Here is a 17,295-nt window from a genome sequence, read left to right as displayed (position 1 = left end):
GGGCTCAGGGAAAGCAGGAGAGATGCAGAAAAACGAGTTATTACATGTTTTAATGTTATATTTTATAATAATTGTTTTATTTTTCTACTGCATTTTTTTCTCATCAAATATTTTGAAGAGACTTGCCTCCCTTGTCTCCTCAGAGGAAATGCCACTCCTTTGTATTTTTTAATTTGTTCTTGAGTTCGACTTCTCTTGTGGTTTGACTTTGTGAACTGTTTTATATGTGGAGTTTGAACATTGCAGTGTGTTATAAATAAACCCACACGTAGATCCTGTCTTTGATTTGATTATAGTTGTATACTTATTAGATAAAAGCTAATTAAATAACATAATTCTCTCACCTAATCACATTTCCATCACTCTAAAGAGGAAATGTTGCAGACATACCACAGTTAATTACCAATCATAACATGGAGGCTCCCTGTGGGAGTTTGCATTGCTGAGGTGGATGCGCTCAAGTACTGTCTGCTTTTATGGACTTGATATGAAGAAGCAGGGTGATGTGACAGCAACAGGGCCGTGTGCTGCCCCAGGCTCTGGAGACTGGAGCAAGGCCAAATGTTCACATTCCTCACCACTGTTTCCCTGCTGTACAAGCTTCTGCTGCCCGGTGGAAACAGCCTGGGTACTGATTTGAGATCAGTTTGATGTGGTACACCGGGGCACAGTGGCCAAAACAGCAATACAGAGAGAGAGAGACAGAGAGAGAGAGAAAAGCTCTCACACACCCTTCAGTCAAACAACATTTCCCCACCTCTCTTTTTCTCCACCTCGTCCACTTTTGTGTGCCAGAGACACTCCAGACGGATTTTTACACACAGATCAGGGGTGGACATTCAATTCCTCCGCTCTGATTGCCACAGAATAGCTCTTTTCTTTCAGCCCAAGCTGTGTTTTTCTCTAGACAAACAGAAGAGCTGTGTGGCCGCAGGAATTCCAGGTCACAAGGATTCCTCAAGCAAGCATGACTTCACCTGTGACAGATTCATTTCCTCTCCAGGAATGAGACCTGTGGCATTGACTTCAAGAGGAACCGAAGACAGTAACAAGGACTTTTGTCGTTTTAGACTATTTGGGAAGCACAGAGGACTTTTTGGACATGATGGGGTTGTTGCCAGTGGACCAGAGTGCCTTTCTGGTGGTGGCTGCTCTTTATGGAATGTGCCAGGTTGCTGAAGGGGGATGTTCTGGAAGGTGCTGTCAAGGCACAGATTTCACCTGTGTCACTACTGACTGGAGGATGGACCGTGTCTATGGGACGTGTTATTGTGATGAGAGGTGTTTAAAGACTGAAGACTGCTGCTTTGACTACCCAACGGAGTGTCCAGGTATGTCATACAGTAATATTTGGGCAGATGACAACCTGATTACTGATTAGGCATGGATTTAAAATTATAAATTTTACACATCATTTAATCCAGGTCATTTAAATAAAGCTGTGTGTTTGTAATGAACAAATTCATTCATAGTGTCCTCTATCCATAATGTTGCTTTGACCAGTGAAAAAGTTGGCTCGTCTGAATCAGGAGAGAAATATGCACAAGTCAAGCACCGTTTATAGGCGAAAAGAGTCCAGAACAGTTCTGAACTAATATTTTGGTGGATTTTGATGTGAGAGGACAACAGGGGATGGACCATTCACTGGAGGAAACATTAGAAATTTATATTTTGGGACTATATTTCTTCCGTTTGTGCAAGAGCGGCATTCATACTGTAGCAATGCATGAGCTGTCAAATACAAAAATATTGAGCAAAACAGAGGAATTAAGGTCTGTTATGTATCTTATACAAATCTGTCAGGGCAGTGTCTGTTTTTACACTGAGCTGTCAAATCTACATTGACTCATTGTTAATGTAGTGCCATTCAAAAACTGATGAAGGCCAGAGTCATTTTCATTTTTTACAGCACTAATAATTTAAAGTTGTTTGCCATGTCACAGCATGACAAGCATTACATCAATATTTATGTGCCAGTGGTTCTCAACCTTTTTGACTCCACTGTCTACAACAATATTTGTAGGCAGCATAAATAGGTTGGATAAAGAGGTTTATTTTATTGTTTTATTTTATATTTAATTTATATTAAAATATGTGTTATGTTTTATTTCATTTTTTCTAAAATTATTTTTATTTTGTTTAATTTTTTACATTTTATTTTAAATTTTATTTTAAATGTACATTTTTAATTTTATTTCATTTCATTTTGTATTTTTAATGTAATTTTTTTATTTTATTCCATTTTTATTTAATTTTTCTCTTTTTTAAATTTTATTTCATTTTGAAAAATTTGATTTATTTAATGTAATTGTACTATTTTATTTAGTTTTTTTAAATTTCATTTTATATTTTGTTTAATTTATTTTTATTTAATTGTATTTATTTATTTTGCTTCATTTTTCATTTATTACATTTAATTTAATACATTTTGTATTTTATTTAATTTTATTTTTTATTTTATTATTTATTTTATTTTTATTTATTTTATAAATTGTATTTAATTTAATTTTATTATTTTATTTTGATTTCATTTTTAATTTAGTTTCTATTTCATTTTGTTTTATTTTTATTTTATTTTTTATTTCATTGAATTTCATTTTTATTTAATTTTATTTTTATTTTATTTCATTTAATTTTTTATGTCATTTCATTTTATTTATCAAATTACTCAATAAAATATTGTAAAGCTTGACATAACTAGGAAAATGTACTAAGTATTTAATCTTGAGAATCCCTAGGAGGTTTGCTAAGGCCTAGTGGGTCCCACCCCACTGGTTTGAACTGCTGGATACTGTAGATCTGTCAAAAACATGATTAGGCCAGCTTCTCACCTGGGGGTGTGTTTTTCAGCTCAGCCATGTGTAGTGAGTGAGTGGAGTCACTGGAGCGGGTGCGCTCAGTCCTGCCAGCCCTCAATCCGGGTCCGGAGACGCAGCGTTGAGAGACTGCCCCAAAACAGCGGACAGGCCTGTCCAAGGCTGGAGGAACAGGCTGGATGCATGGAGTATCAGGACCGCCAGGGACAGTTTTGCACTTCGGTGCAAGGTATGAATCTGAGTGAACATAGGCTACATTTTAGGCCCAAATGCACAACAGACATGCAGTTTAATAATGTTATCATTATAAAGTAAGATTTGAAATACACTACAAGTGAATATTCAATACAGTACACTTCTTTCTCAGTATTTCTTTTAAAATGTCCTACCTGGTTGCTTACATTGGAAGAGATTCCACCAAATTCCTAGTTGAAAAACGCAGTCAGAAATCCAGGGAGTTTTCAACTTGATGGTTTAAAGTTGATCAGCTGTTTATACATGGGACCTAAACAGGGACTGTGTTGGAATAATTCCAGGAGCAGCATTTATAACAACAATGGAGTACAGCAAAGGCAGAACACATGACTTGTATGGGGCCCCAGTGGATGCTGGGTATGTAACACCGTAGATTAAACAAGCACAAAGACACTGTTCATGATGAGAATTGGTGATGAGAACCCTGTTTACTCATTTCAACAAACAGTTCATTACTTTAAGCCACAAAAACAGACTGTAACTATATTTAACTTCTTGTATTATGGGACTTCTAATAATTGTGAATCAGAACAGTGCTATAACCTTACAATGTGACCAATTCTTTAAGTCACTTTATGCTGACGTGCTCCACAGTTTCTGCATGGAGTTCAAGATGGAGTCTCTGACAGCACAGTGCATGGTGGAGAACAGACCCTACACACGTTGGATGCAGTACTTGAGGGAGGGCTACACTGTCTGTGTGGCCTGCCAACCTCCGGCGATGAACAACCACAGTCGGTGTTGCCAAGGAGATGGAAACCTAGCTGAGAGGTAGTGTACCCATAATGCCCCAGTGCTGTTTAGGGAACCTGTTTCTGATGCAGCAACAATAGTACATCATTCTGCAAGTTCATTGTGAGGTCAGAATATGTTTTCATTCTCACGGACGTACCATATTAATCTGTGGCCCTCAGCACCATTGTAAATGGATGACCTCTGACCTTTAAGATTTCTAGTCTAGTGATCTCAAAGGGATAGTTCACCCAAAAATGAAAATTTGATGTTTATCTGCTTACCCCCCGGGCATCCAAGATGTAGGTGACTTTGGTTCGAAGATTTTTAACTCAAACCGTCAAATCTGTCAGTCATATGAAGGTGGTCAATGGGATCCACGGCTTTAAGAGGCAAAAAAACATACATAGTCAAAACCAAATTAAACCATTCGGCTCGTGAGGTGTTGAGACATGAAACAATCGATCTGTGCAAGAAACTGAACAGTATACACACTGCCCTCCAAAAATGCCCTAGGAAAGTGGGGTTTTGGACAATATTGGCATGAATCATTTTTAATTTGTGATCATTTTGCACTGATAAGGGACAACACAACCTACGAAAACACATTTTATTACATAAACAGTTTATACATAGAAAAACTTAAATTTTCGATTCATCAAAATATCCACCATTAGCAGCTATTACAGCTCTGCATAATCTGGGCCTAAATTCATTGTATTGTAAACTTAATTGGCAATCAATTGCTGAAGCTCTTAAGGTGTGCTGACCCAAAAATCTTTTAAAAACCTGGGCCAAGTTTAAACCATTAACCAGGCGTCACAGCCGGCAAAGGGGCATGTCTGACTTTGACATGTATATATTGCCATTATTATGTAATCAAAATGAAAATTATTATTGCCGGTCTTCAATGATAATGTTACTTTAATGTATTTGCACCAAAAAAAGATAGGATTTAAAGGATTTATGCTGATATCATCCAAAACCACACTTTGCCAGGGGCGTTTCCAGACTTTTGGAAGGCAGTGTATATCATTTCTTTTTACCTCTGATCCACCGCAAATGTCCAACTGTCCTCAGTGCGTTCACAATAGCCGGCGCGTGACGCGTCAACATGCTCTGGCATAGTAGATGCATGCGCGGAAGCGATCTGGCATGCATATACGTCACTCATTATTTACACAGTGCAGAGATTGTGGGTATGACAGCTACTCAAAATGGTAATTTCTTGTGCTTATCCTGATTGTTGCAACAGATTAAAAACTAAAAGATTGCGTTTGTTTGCGCAAACTCATCTGAGAGTGTTGACTTTTCAACAACTCCCAACATTTGAGCCTGATCAACTGAAGTTATGGTTGCTTTCTCTTAAATAAATGTCAGAGCACGTTGACACATCACACGCCGGCTGTTTGTGAACGTGCTCAGGACAGCTGGACATTGCGGTAAAATTTTTTGTGTATGTTTTTTTTGACTCTCAAAGGCGTGGATCCCATTGACTGCCATTATATAACTGACAGACTGCAATGGTTTGAGTTAAAAATCTTCGTTTTTGCTTTACTGATGAAACAAAGTCAGTTACATCTTGCATGCCCTGGGGGTAAGCAGATAAACAAAAAATTTTCATTTTTGGGTGAACTATCCCTTTAATGTACTATTTGAGGCATATGGGTGTTTCTTTAACTATAGTCCAACAGATTTTAAATTAAAACCTTTATAATGTATTTACTGCATTTGAGATGCATTTTATGTGTAGGCTTTATTATTATTTTACAAGACCCAGATTTCTATATTTAAAATATGAAATTTGGTTATAAAAACGTTGCAATTTTTGACTCGCAGTATAATGATCTAAACAAAATGTCAATGAATGTGTAAAACTAAAACCTTAAAACATTTCTCTTATTTATGGTGTGCCTCTTATTTTAACATTACTAACAATTAGGGCTTCATGATTATGACAAAAATCGTAACTGTCGATTATTCCCTTGAAATTGTGATTGCGATTATTAATTATGGTTATCACAATCACAATGTTTTGAATAGCTTTATACCATTGTTTGAAGCAACTACATGCCACATTTTTATATATAGTTTGTTCTTTAAATATAAAAAAGTAAAAATGTAAAAATTAAAACAATGAGAAAAAAAGATAACCTGTAGAAAAAAATACACACACATTCTTAAGAAAACAGAATAATGTAAATGTTGTTTTTTTTGTAATTGCGCCTTTGAATGATTACATAATTGTGGCATCTGTAATTGCAATCACGATTAGAAATTTGATTAATTGCGCAGCCCTACTAACAACTTCCTACAATAACAAAGTTTTTTTTTTTTTTTTTTTTAAAAGTTAGTGTACTTGTTCACCAAGGAAACAAGAGCATGATGAAAGTAGGCAAGGACACATTAAATTGATCAACTGCCAGCAAGGACCTTGTAATGTTAAGTTTAATTCAAATAAATTCTGTTTTTTGAACTTCATATTCACCAAACCCTAGAAAGAAAAAGAAAAAAAAAAAGTTTATATATTAATATTACTGTTTTTACTGTGTTTCTGATCAAATGCTGCATTGGTGAGCATAAGAGACCCCACCAACCCCTAGTTCACCCAAATATAAAAATTCTGTCATTAATTACTCACTCTCATGTCGTTCCAAATGCATTAGACCTTTAATATTTTTGATGAAATCCAAGAGCTTTCTGACCCTGCGTAGACAGCAATGCAACCGACACATTCAAGGCCCTGAAAGGTAGTAAGTACATCGTTAAAATAGTCCATGTGACATCAGTGGCTCAACCGTACTTTTATGAAGCTATGAAAACACTTGTGTGCACAAAGAAAATGAAAATAACTTTATTTAACAATTTCTTCTGTCAGTCTCTGCCGCGTGTTCACAAGAGTACCACTATCTTTCTGGATCTTGCATTGCAGTCTATGCAGGGTCAAAAATCTCTGATTTCATCAAAAATACCTTAATGTGTGTACCAAACAATCAGCTTACCAGTTTGGAAGGACATGGGAATGTTTAATAACAGAATTTTCATTTTTTGTGGGAAATATCTCTTTAAATGTCATTTCCATCATAGATAAACAGTTCAATTGAGATGTCAACCACATAGCTGAAAAATCATCATCACAGGTTTTTGTACCTGCCATCTGATGGTAGACTCTTCTTGTGTTGGCAGGGATAAGCTTCTACACTGGCAGGCGGTGGGAAGCCCTCGCTGCAGAGGAACATGGAGGAAAGTACAGAGACTCCAGCACTGCTCCTGTCCACAAGTGCACAGCTTTATTTTCATTTAAACACACCTAGATGCTTCAACTTCCTTGATGAAATCCACAATGAACAATATATCATATTACATATGTTACAAAAAAACCATCACACTTTCACATACATTTATTTACAGCTCTTTAGTTTTTACAGTTGTATTGTTTCAAACTTTTTTTTTTTTCCTGTGAAAAATCTACAAGAACAGAATTAAAGGCAAAACAAAGCTTACATTTGCCTCACCTGCATCCTCTAGTGGATAAAAGTTGGTGCTGCAGTTCAAACAAACAGCAACAGAAAGTTTGTTTTTCAGCAACAATACTTCAGCTAAACAGTTTAATTTACAAAAATAGCGCTGATGAATTCCAAAGTTACTTTGTGAAACTGCATGCATAACAATAGAACTTTCAGTTCAGTTCCTCAAACTGAAACACTTGTGTTAATGAGTTATGTATATATATATATATATATATATATATATATATATATATATATATAAAAAAAAAACACCTCTGACAGTGTCAGGAATATATTTTCAAAAAGCTCTTTAAATAGTAAAAGCAGAAGCCGCCAGCAGCTTAATCGTCTTCTCCCGTTTTCTTCAGGATTCTCCATCTGTCCTTAAGATTAACACCGGTGCGGTTGTCAAAGTCAAAGTTGTCCAGGATCACTCGCCATTTGCCCTCCCCATACTTCCTCACACCTGCTTTCAGCTTGCTATCTTCTTCTTTAGTCCATTTCTGAAAGGAACAAACATTGTTGCTGATATTATGTGTTCAAATGCTTATACTGTAAACACAGACATAGTGAAGATGGACACCTTCAGAACAACTCACCCTCCTGGTTTGGCTTGTCACACTAACATTGCTTTGCAATTCTGAAGAGACACCACTCCTTCTGGAAATCTCTGTGTGGATAAAAGTAGCATTTATTAATGGTTAGAGATGGGTAATAGGACTGAGACAAAAAAACCATTTTGTTCATAGAGTTTTTAAAGAGTTGTTCTAAACTTGTATAAATGTTATTTCTGTGAAACACAAAAAGAATTTTAAAGGGGTCATGAACTGATAAACAAAAACTCCCTTCATATTTTAGCATGTAAGAGACAATTGTACTATAAAAATGTAAGTTTCAGAACTCAAAACTTTCTCATCAGTCTAAACACAACTTATATTAAAGACAATCTGCCAAAATGACAGGCATAATTTGAAGTGGGATTTTCAGAACAGGACAAAATAAAAAGTCTATTACTTCTAAACTGTTTTTTTTTTTTTTTGATTAAAAAAACTTGATAACATTATAAATTGACCTCAGAGAACAGCACAAACTACTACTAAAAAAAATGCAGTTCCTGACCCCTTTAAAGAAGGATATGGTGCCCATTCAAGACACGAAAACCAATGATTTTTGACGCTATGAAGAGAAGAAAAGACAATTATTAGTGAATAATGGTAAATGTGAATTGCTGAATTGAAAAGATCTACAGTATGTAAAATTCTATGTATTTTTCTAATAGAAAAACATGAGTAGGGCTGTCACTAACAATTATTTTGGTAATCAAGTAATCCGTCAATTATTCAGACAATTAATCGAGTAATCATAATTAGAATTATTTGTTGTTGTTGTAATAAAAAAACAATAGCCCAAGTGAACAATAGCTTTTAAAATGACTTAAAATACATATATTATAGCAATAAGGGAATAGTAATTATTTCAAATAAAGTATCAAAAGCAAGTAATCATATGGTTTTCTTGAGCAATTGTTATACATAATGTATTATAAATAATAGCTCTTTAAGCATTATAACAAATGCCTACAGAAGGCGATAAAAAGGTCTGACAACTGGTTTTACACTTTACTGTACAATCTACAGGGTTCATACAGATACCGTAAAATGCAGTTCCAGGACTTTCTATGACTTTTCGAGCACTACTTTTTTGATTTTCAAGGACTTCAAACAGGGATCTCACTTATCGAACAATGTCTTATTTCAAATTCTAAAAAAAAGAGAAACAGATAAATAAAAATATACTAATTTAAAAAAAAAAAAAAAAAAAAAAAAAAAAGCAAAGGCAATAAAAGGGAAAAATTAAAAAATTAATTAAATTCTACTGTTTAAAAAAAAAAAAAAAAAAAAAAAAAAAGACTTGAAATTCTGAACGTCGGAGTGGGTTCACGAATCAATTGTTTGTTTTAGATCAGGATTTCGGAGTGACTTCTCATCTTTTTTTCCGAATTTTTTTCCTTAAACAATAATAAAAAAAAAAAAGATCGGAACTTTGGATATCACATCGCTTGAAATGAATGATCGAAGTCATGAGTAGGAAACAATTGGAGCGGTTCCAGCGCAAAGTGAATCAATCTATTCCTCTTTTTCGCAACTTCAGCCATGTTTACACACAACAACATCAGTACTACTACTTGCAGCCTCTGCAGTTTTCTCCAACATTTTCATCTATAATGTGCAACACAAATACCTCTGCTAAAATCTCAGAAAAAGTAGTCTAGGGTTTCATGACCCTTTAAATAATTCAAGCACTTTTCAAGTACCTCTTCAGGAATATTTCTATTTTCAAGGGTTTTCCAGGCCTTAAATTTCAAGTCAAATACAAGTACTCTAAGCACTTTAAACACCTTGTACGAACCCTGGCTGCGTCTGAAAGCCTAGTCAGCTGACTTTAAATGACTTTAAAGGCTGCGAAGGCAACTCCGGGAACAGTTTCCGACAGACTTCAGAGGCAGCGGAACATGACACCGTTGCTATGTTACCTAACAGTTAAGTTGTAGAGTTTGGAGGAAAATTATCTTATACAGTTATGTATAAATGCTTTAATAATACATAAAGACCTCGATGTCATTACCCACTGAAGGTCTATGCATTGGAGAAGATGACTGAGAATGGCATCTACTTTTTGCTTAAAAAAAAATAAAAGCACTGATGCAAGTAACACTGCAGAACAGGTCATTGTTATTAGTTTCGTTATTATTACTAACATATTGTAAATATTATTTTTATTTACTACTCATTTGAACCCTTTTAACATTTTTTTATTAAATCCTATTACAAACAGTATTACTTATTATGCTTTTTACACTATTACAAATAATAAAGTTTATCATGGTCACATGATAAACATGAGATCTCATCTATTATCTCTCTATTATATAAAGTAACAAGTCTAATTTCACCAGAATATCTTTATTTATATAGCCTATATGACGCACACGCACAGGACAGTGGGAAATCGAAGGCAGCGAAGGATACATCTATGCTGCCTTCAAAATTCGATCAGAAGAAGGTACCTCCGGAGACAGGAAGTGAAGCAGAATTTGAATTCGAACGTGCCTTGATGCCTTCCTGCCTTGGAATGCTGCCTCCGAAGGGAATCTAATCCGTGTTTAATATTGACTCAACAACATTTAATTCAAATGTCCACTTAATCTTTAATATTTGGCCATTTCTTTATGATAGAAAGGCTACAGCCATTGCAATTTCTAGATTATGTGGACATCAAAATGTGTAAACTCAGAGTGAGGGTTTAAACTTTTATTTTGAAATCATGGTGAACAGTTAGCATATGGAGAAAGATAATGATGTATTCTCCTGTGTTAGTTTAGGTTTATAAATGATTTACCTAACAAATATGATAAAATAGCACGTCGCGTTCCCAGATGAACGTTATAATAAACCCAAACTCACAACAACATGCTCCACACATGTAAATGATAACAGTTTGTGTATTATTATAATTTTCAAAATGGGTTTAATATGTGGAATGGGCCACTTTTGGTATTTTGCCGATTACTCGGCATGGGCAAAATGCAATTGAGGATTTTTTCAAATCGAATAGAATTGACGAATCGCTGCAGCCCTACATGAGAATGAACAAATTTTTGGTTAACTACTCCTTTAACAACATACAAAATGACAACATAATGACTCAGTAAAACAATGTGCATGAAAAGAGAACGTACTGCAAATGGAGGTCCTCTTGCGCAAGGTTTGTACTTTCTTGGCACTTTCCGGTTTCCATAGGTCATGGGTTTGTTTTGAAAGAAGTTTCCTTTTGGGTCTGTGAGAGAGAAAAAATATTTTAGTTTCATGAAATTGTTTTTAATTATTAAAGCAACTAGAATAAAGACAAAATCAAGTCATATGAGGGATAAAACTTTAAAGGGGTCATCGGATGCTAAGTTCACTTTTACATGTTGTTTGAACATTAATGTGTGTTGGCAGTGTATGTACAAATCTACCCTATAATGATAAAAATCCATGCAGTGGTTTTTAATTAATCTGTAAAAATAATATCCCCTTTCTCAAATCGAGTTCTCAGATGCCTGTTGTTGTTGCGTCACACTGACAGAGGCCGCTCCCACGATAGTTGATTGACATTAGTGTCTTACCTCAGATCAGTTGTAACAGTCCAACCTCCATGTTTTGATGCCGGAGCAGGGATATAAGTTAGACTTTATTTTAAAGTTTTAACCAATATATATTATAGACTCTTCATTAAGACCCTAAATAATCATATCAACTTGTGGAAAATGGGCATTCGATGACCCCTTTAAGGTTATGTAATTGAGACCAGCTTTACTTAAGAATTATTAATCACTGATGATTAGTGTCAGGTGTGTTAGTCATTACTGTTACTGTTAATATATTGTATGCCACTGTTGAAATCCTGCACATTGAAATGTCTTCTAACACCCTCACCTGATATTTACCACCAGTGGATCCACTTGCTCCTCATTTCTGTATGGAAACACCAAATAAATATTTTATTTATATTTAAAATATATTATTTGTTATTTGCACATTAAATAAAACATTTACAAAAAAGCAACTAGAAACAATCATTTTACTTTAGAAAAGGTCTTTTATTAAAATTATAAATGACCAGAACCACACTACCAATCAAACGTTTTTTAATGTTTTTTAAAGAATACTCTTCTGCTCACCATGCCTGCATTTATTTGATCCAAAGTACAGCAAAAACAGTAAAATTTTAAAATATTTTGCCTATTTAAAATAGATTTCTATTTGAATAGATGAAAATGTAATTTATTGCTGTGATTTCAAAGCTGAATTTTTAGCATCATTACTACAGTCACATGATCCTTCAGAAATCCTTTAGCATTTATTATTATGTTGAAAACAGCCGAGAAGATTTTTTTAGGTTTCTTTGATGAATAGAAATTTCAGAAGAACAGATTATGAAATAGAAATCTTTTGTAATATTATGAATGTTTTTATCGTCGCTTTTGGATCAACTTAAAGCATCCTCGCCAAGCTTTTGAGTAGTATAGTGTATAATGTTACAAAAGTTTTTTTCCTATTTCAGATAAATGCTGATATGTGGATCTTTCTATTCAAAAAAAAAAAAAAAAATTCCAAAGGATCATGTGACATTAAAGACTGGAGTAATGATGCTGAAAGTTTAGATTTGATCACAAGAATAAATTACATTTTAAAATATTAATCAAATAGAAAACAGACATTTTAAATAGTAAAAATATTTTAAAAATTCTACACTTTTGCTGTACCTTGAATCAAATAAATGCAAGATTGGTGAGCAGAAGAGACTTCTTTAAAAACCATTCAAAATCTTACTGTTCAAAAACTTTTGACTGGTAGTGTATATAAAATGTGAATTAATTTTATTTGTTTAAAATTTTGTAGATGAGAGAAATGATTTTACTCTTCCGGCCTGTTTGACTCTGGGCTCGATGGCGTCTTCTCACTTCCATCCTGTTCAGATGAGGTTTTCTCTGATCTCTCATGACGGGCTTGAACGACTTTTAAAGCTGCCTAAAACAAACACAAACCAAAAAAAAAAAAAAAAAAAAAAAAGTGAGACACTTCATTGCATTTCTTGTAATAAGCAGCAAAATACACAGCCTATAAATCAGTCAAAGTAAAGCATTAGTGGCCAGTAAATCTGCTCTTAAGAGCTCAACATCTTGTCTTTACTTTTATTAGGTGGTTATTGAATATTGAGGGTGAAGCTAATTGCACCATTTCCATACCCTCAGGAAAACACCACAATTCTAAGAGATCATTAGGCAAATTCCCAGTATATATATGGTAAGCACAGTGAAACCCCAGTCAATGAAGCCCATTAGGACTTTCCCACAGGATACAGCAAAACAAATCAGAGTTTATCGTAAGGTGGATTAGTTTTTTGGCAAGCATAATAAAAAAAGACCCGTACTTCGAGTAAGAAAACGGAGGAACTGTCCTGGTTGAATGTGTCGAGGAACGTGTCAATGTTCTCCAGCAGCTGGTTGAAAGTGAAGTTCATCAGGAGCTGATCATATGCATCCTTTTTACTCACAATGGTGGTCAGCTTTCCTTGTAGTTTCTGTTAAGACAGACATAAAAATTATGTAAATTTGCTACACTGTGTGAAAAAGCAAGTTAAACTCTAACACGTAAATACGCACCTCTGGTAACTCGGTCTCTTTTTCCAGCCACTTCAGGGTTTCTTTTGCCAACTGTGAATTACCTTTCTTCACACAGACTGCAACAGACTTGGACACAAAATGAAAACAATTTTAATGACTGAACCCTATTCAAACTCTGTATTGTAAAGCATCCATCACTCTTGATCATAAATACCTGAACTATAAGTAGCGTCTTGATCTTGGCATGCAAGTCCGAATCAGATACTTCCTTTAATGACTCCCAAATGGGCAACGCTGACATCAAGGGAGTGATTTGAGAAACGTGATCATACCGGACTTCTGAAATCCACAACACAAAATGGATTAGCTGACTGAACAGACACTGAATCTTTCATTTAAATTTGCCTTTTTGTCTTAAAAAAATCCATTTGGTTTTTTTATACCGTAAATTATTCTTGCAAAGTGTCATGATCAATCTAGAAGAGGCCTCATCAAATTGTAAAACTTGACTTGTGATAGTTTAAGAGGTCTATGTAAGAATGAACTGAAAAATTAGAAAAAAAAAAAAAAAAAAAAAAAAAAATCAGAAAGGTTCTTCAAAACAAGCCATCATTTTACAACAAAAGTGTGTTTATGAATTTATAGCCGTCATCAGGCCGGGTTTCAGTGTTTTACTTATAAGCCAAGACACTACAGAAACAAATGGCTTTTTTTCTCTCTTCCACTTGTTTTTTTTTTTTACCCGCACTTCTAATTCCTCTCTATATTCTTAAGATTTTTACAAAGGGGATCACTCATATATCACCTGGTGTTTAAAAAAAAATCCTGGTAAAAATCCCTTCTGTAAAAACGCTCAACTCACACGTCAACATGAATCAAGAAGCTTGATTTCTGTTCTGGAAATTTATGCAAATGTGTGCACATTTAATTAGATAATGCATATTTGCATAATTATACACTGCCAGTCAAAAGTTTTTAAACAGTACAATTTTTAATGTTTTTTTGTTTTGTTTGTTTTTTAAAAAATTGTCTTCTGCTCACCAAGCCTGCATTTATTTGATCCAAAGTAAAGCGAAAAACAGCACAATTTTGAAATATTGTTTACTACTTTTAGCGTCATTACTCCAGTCACATGATTCTTCAAAAATCATTCTAAAATTCGGATTTGCTACTCAAAATACATTTATTATTATTATCATCATATCGAAAACAGCCGAGTAGATTTTATTCAGTTTTTTTTTGATGACTAGAAAGTTCAGAAGAACAGCATTTATCTTAAGTAGAAACATTAAAACTTTATTTAGCATTACTTTGATCAATTTAAAGCACCCTAGATAAATAAAAGCATTAATTTAGAAGTATTCATAAAAAAAAAAAATGACTCCAAGGTTTTGAATAGTATAGCATATAATGTTTTAAAGCTTTTTATTTCAGATAAATTCTGATCTTTGGATCTTTCTATTCATCAAAGAATCCTGAAAAAAAAAAAAAAGTACACAACTGTTTTAAACATTGATAATAATAAAAATGTTTTTGAACAGCAAATCAGCATATTAGAATGATTTCTGAAGAATCATGTGACACTGAAGACTGAAGTAATGATGCTGAAATTGTAGCTTTGTTCACAGGAATAAATTACATTTTAAAATGTATGTAAATAAGAAGCAGTTAGTTTAAATAGCAAAAATATTTAACAATATTACTGCTTTTGCTGTATCAAATAAATGCAGGATTGGTGAGCAGAAGAGAATTCTTTAAAAAATACTGTTCAAAAACTTTTGACCAGTAGTGTAACGTTACATAATTTAGAAAACCTGTAATACAAAGCTACTTTCTGAACGTAATCAATCTATCAGTTAACATTTTTACTCTATACAACTGTGGTGTCATGCTTTGAATAATAAAAAAAGAAATCATTCAAATTTCCAGTATTTTGTCAGGTTTTTTATGACTGTGACAACACTGTATCTTGGAGTTGTTCAGCTATTATTCCAAATACGTTAACTGTAAAGCTAGGCAAGTTTCTTATAGAAAAAAGCATGTAAACATAATTTTATCTAGCACATAGAAATAACGTAATATGTTGACATTACCCAAATATTCTCCGTCCATCACTCTGGCAAGCAAGCAGCAGATCGTTCTCTGAGTGGGATGATCTGACCTGTGGGAACACGGCTCAAGATCATCCACTATACCTGCAGAAAACAAACAACATGAAGACAATGAACAACATGAGAATACAATATGTATGAGAATACAATACGAACGATATCTCCAATACTATTAAAAATAAATGAAAGCAACATAAAAAATAAAAGAACTTAGCATTAATTATTATAAAAACATTACTTGACTCAAAACACATTTACTTACTTTCAAATAGTTTCAAAGTTTTACGAAACTCCTCCGCAGATCTCTCTCTGAAGAGCCGACAGAGTGACGCGAAGTAATAATCGATGATCCATGATTGGACAACACCCTCGACTTCAGTTAAGTTTATTTTATCAGTCGTGCTGGATATTACCTCATTCGACGTGCCCTCCATTTTCATGTTTATGTCGAAAACAAACATTCCCGCCTAGCGCTGTTGTGCAGGCGGAGTTTATGACAAATTTTAACCGCAGCGCCACCTGCCGCCGCGGAGGAAACAACAGGAACGTCTTATGGAGAGCATGCGACTTAAATAAAAGCTTTTCTCGCAATATCACAACTACGTCAACAATGAGGCGATTTTATATAACTTATATTTTTAATACTTCGCATTGGTCTGACTTTGCCATGTCCACAGTCTACTATACATATATAGTTTTTATCATTTTGGTGGGTAACCAGCACAGGCCATGAAATGAATCAGAATCAGAATCAGAATCAGAACAGCTTTATTGCCAAGTAGGAATTTGTTTTGATGTCACAGACTTCCAGTGCACAGAGACGACAACAACAACACAGAGAAAATAATATAAGTTGTGAATAAAAAAATACACATATGTAAATATAAATAGACAAAAATTGCAATATAAGATTTAAGAAAATAAATAAATTGTATATACGGTTGTGCACAGATGATAGAAAAAGAACAGAATAGAATAGAATAGAGTAGAATGAGATGCCGGGATGTACTGAGATGTAGGTGGTAACAAATAAAGGTTATTGCACCTATTTTTATTGCACAATTGGGGGGGTGTCTGGAGCATTTAACTGTTCATTAGGTATATTGCCCGAGGGAAGAAACTGTTCTTATGTCTGGCTGTCCTGGTATTTGTGGCTCTGTAGCGCCGACCAGATGGCAAAAGTTCGAAAAGGGGATGGCATGGGTGTGAGGGATCCAGAGCGATTTTCTAAGGCCTTTTCCTCACTCTGGATATATACAGTTCTTGAAGGGTGGGCAGGGGAGCACCAATAATCCTCTCGGCGGTCCGAACCGTTCTCTGTAATTTTCTGGTGTCTGATTTTGTAGCTGAGCCAAACCAGACAGTTATTGATGTGCAAAGAACAGATTCGATGACAGCTGAGTAGAACTGTTTCAGCAGCTCCTGTGGCAGGTTGAACTTCCTCAGCTGTCGAAGGAAGTACAAACTTTGTTGGGCCTTTTTTGCAATGGAGTCGATGTGAGTGTCCCACTTCAGGTCCTGGGAGATGATGGACCCTAGGAACTTGAATGTCTCCACTGCAGCCACAGTGCTGTCCATGATGCTGAGAGGGGGGAGTGCAGGGGGGTTTCTCCTGAAGTCTATGATCATCTCCACTGTTTTGAGCGTGTTGAGCTCCAGGTTGTTAAGACTGCACCAGACAGCGAGCAGCTCAACCTCTTGTC

The 17,295-nt window shown here is 34.7% G+C and overlaps 2 protein-coding genes across 3 annotated transcripts; one reads left to right on the top strand and one right to left on the bottom strand.

The window, feature by feature from the left end:
* The first annotated feature begins 765 nt into the window (after positions 1-765).
* LOC127156041 (somatomedin-B and thrombospondin type-1 domain-containing protein) lies at positions 766-7,241 on the top strand. The gene is made up of 5 exons (XM_051098726.1): positions 766-1,331; positions 2,851-3,045; positions 3,353-3,428; positions 3,666-3,842; positions 6,990-7,241. The coding sequence occupies exons 1-5, from the start codon at positions 1,103-1,105 to the stop codon at positions 7,105-7,107; spliced, it is 795 nt and encodes a 264-aa protein (XP_050954683.1). The 5' UTR covers positions 766-1,102; the 3' UTR covers positions 7,108-7,241.
* terf1 (telomeric repeat binding factor (NIMA-interacting) 1) lies at positions 6,980-16,045 on the bottom strand. 2 transcript variants are annotated; one of them, XR_007825669.1, is made up of 11 exons: positions 15,855-16,045; positions 15,575-15,676; positions 13,696-13,820; positions 13,521-13,607; positions 13,289-13,438; positions 12,776-12,885; positions 11,791-11,829; positions 11,052-11,149; positions 7,912-7,982; positions 7,308-7,815; positions 6,980-7,073 (listed from the first exon to the last, which is right to left on the bottom strand). XR_007825669.1 is itself a non-coding variant. In XM_051098722.1 (10 exons), exons 1-10 carry the CDS (start codon positions 16,030-16,032, stop codon positions 7,654-7,656), a joined length of 1,122 nt encoding a protein of 373 aa, XP_050954679.1. In that variant the 5' UTR covers positions 16,033-16,045; the 3' UTR covers positions 7,230-7,653. The 2 variants fall into 2 exon arrangements, 1 of the variants encoding a protein (XP_050954679.1); XM_051098722.1 differs by lacking the exon at positions 6,980-7,073 and having other exon boundaries at positions 7,230-7,815.
* Positions 16,046-17,295: the final 1,250 nt, after the last annotated feature.

The sequence above is a fragment of the Labeo rohita genome, chromosome 24 (genome assembly GCF_022985175.1).
Source record: "Labeo rohita strain BAU-BD-2019 chromosome 24, IGBB_LRoh.1.0, whole genome shotgun sequence".
Classification (NCBI taxonomy): domain Eukaryota; kingdom Metazoa; phylum Chordata; class Actinopteri; order Cypriniformes; family Cyprinidae; genus Labeo; species Labeo rohita.
This window is presented reverse-complemented; position numbering and strand designations above follow the sequence as displayed.

Bases quoted from the DNA above. Each gene is read 5' to 3' on its own strand.
- LOC127156041 (XM_051098726.1), top strand. From the start codon at position 1,103: ATGATGGGGTTGTTGCCAGTGGACCAGAGTGCCTTTCTGGTGGTGGCT. The intron at 1,332-2,850 runs GTATGTCATACA...TGTGTTTTTCAG, and splicing joins CTACCCAACGGAGTGTCCAG to CTCAGCCATGTGTAGTGAGT. The intron at 3,046-3,352 runs GTATGAATCTGA...GAATAATTCCAG, and splicing joins GTTTTGCACTTCGGTGCAAG to GAGCAGCATTTATAACAACA.
- terf1 (XM_051098722.1), bottom strand. From the start codon at position 16,032: ATGAAAATGGAGGGCACGTCGAATGAGGTAATATCCAGCACGACTGAT. The intron at 15,677-15,854 runs GTAAGTAAATGT...TGTTTTCTGCAG, and splicing joins AACTTTGAAACTATTTGAAA to GTATAGTGGATGATCTTGAG. The intron at 11,830-12,775 runs GTAAAATCATTT...GTTTCCATACAG, and splicing joins GAGTCAAACAGGCCGGAAGA to AAATGAGGAGCAAGTGGATC.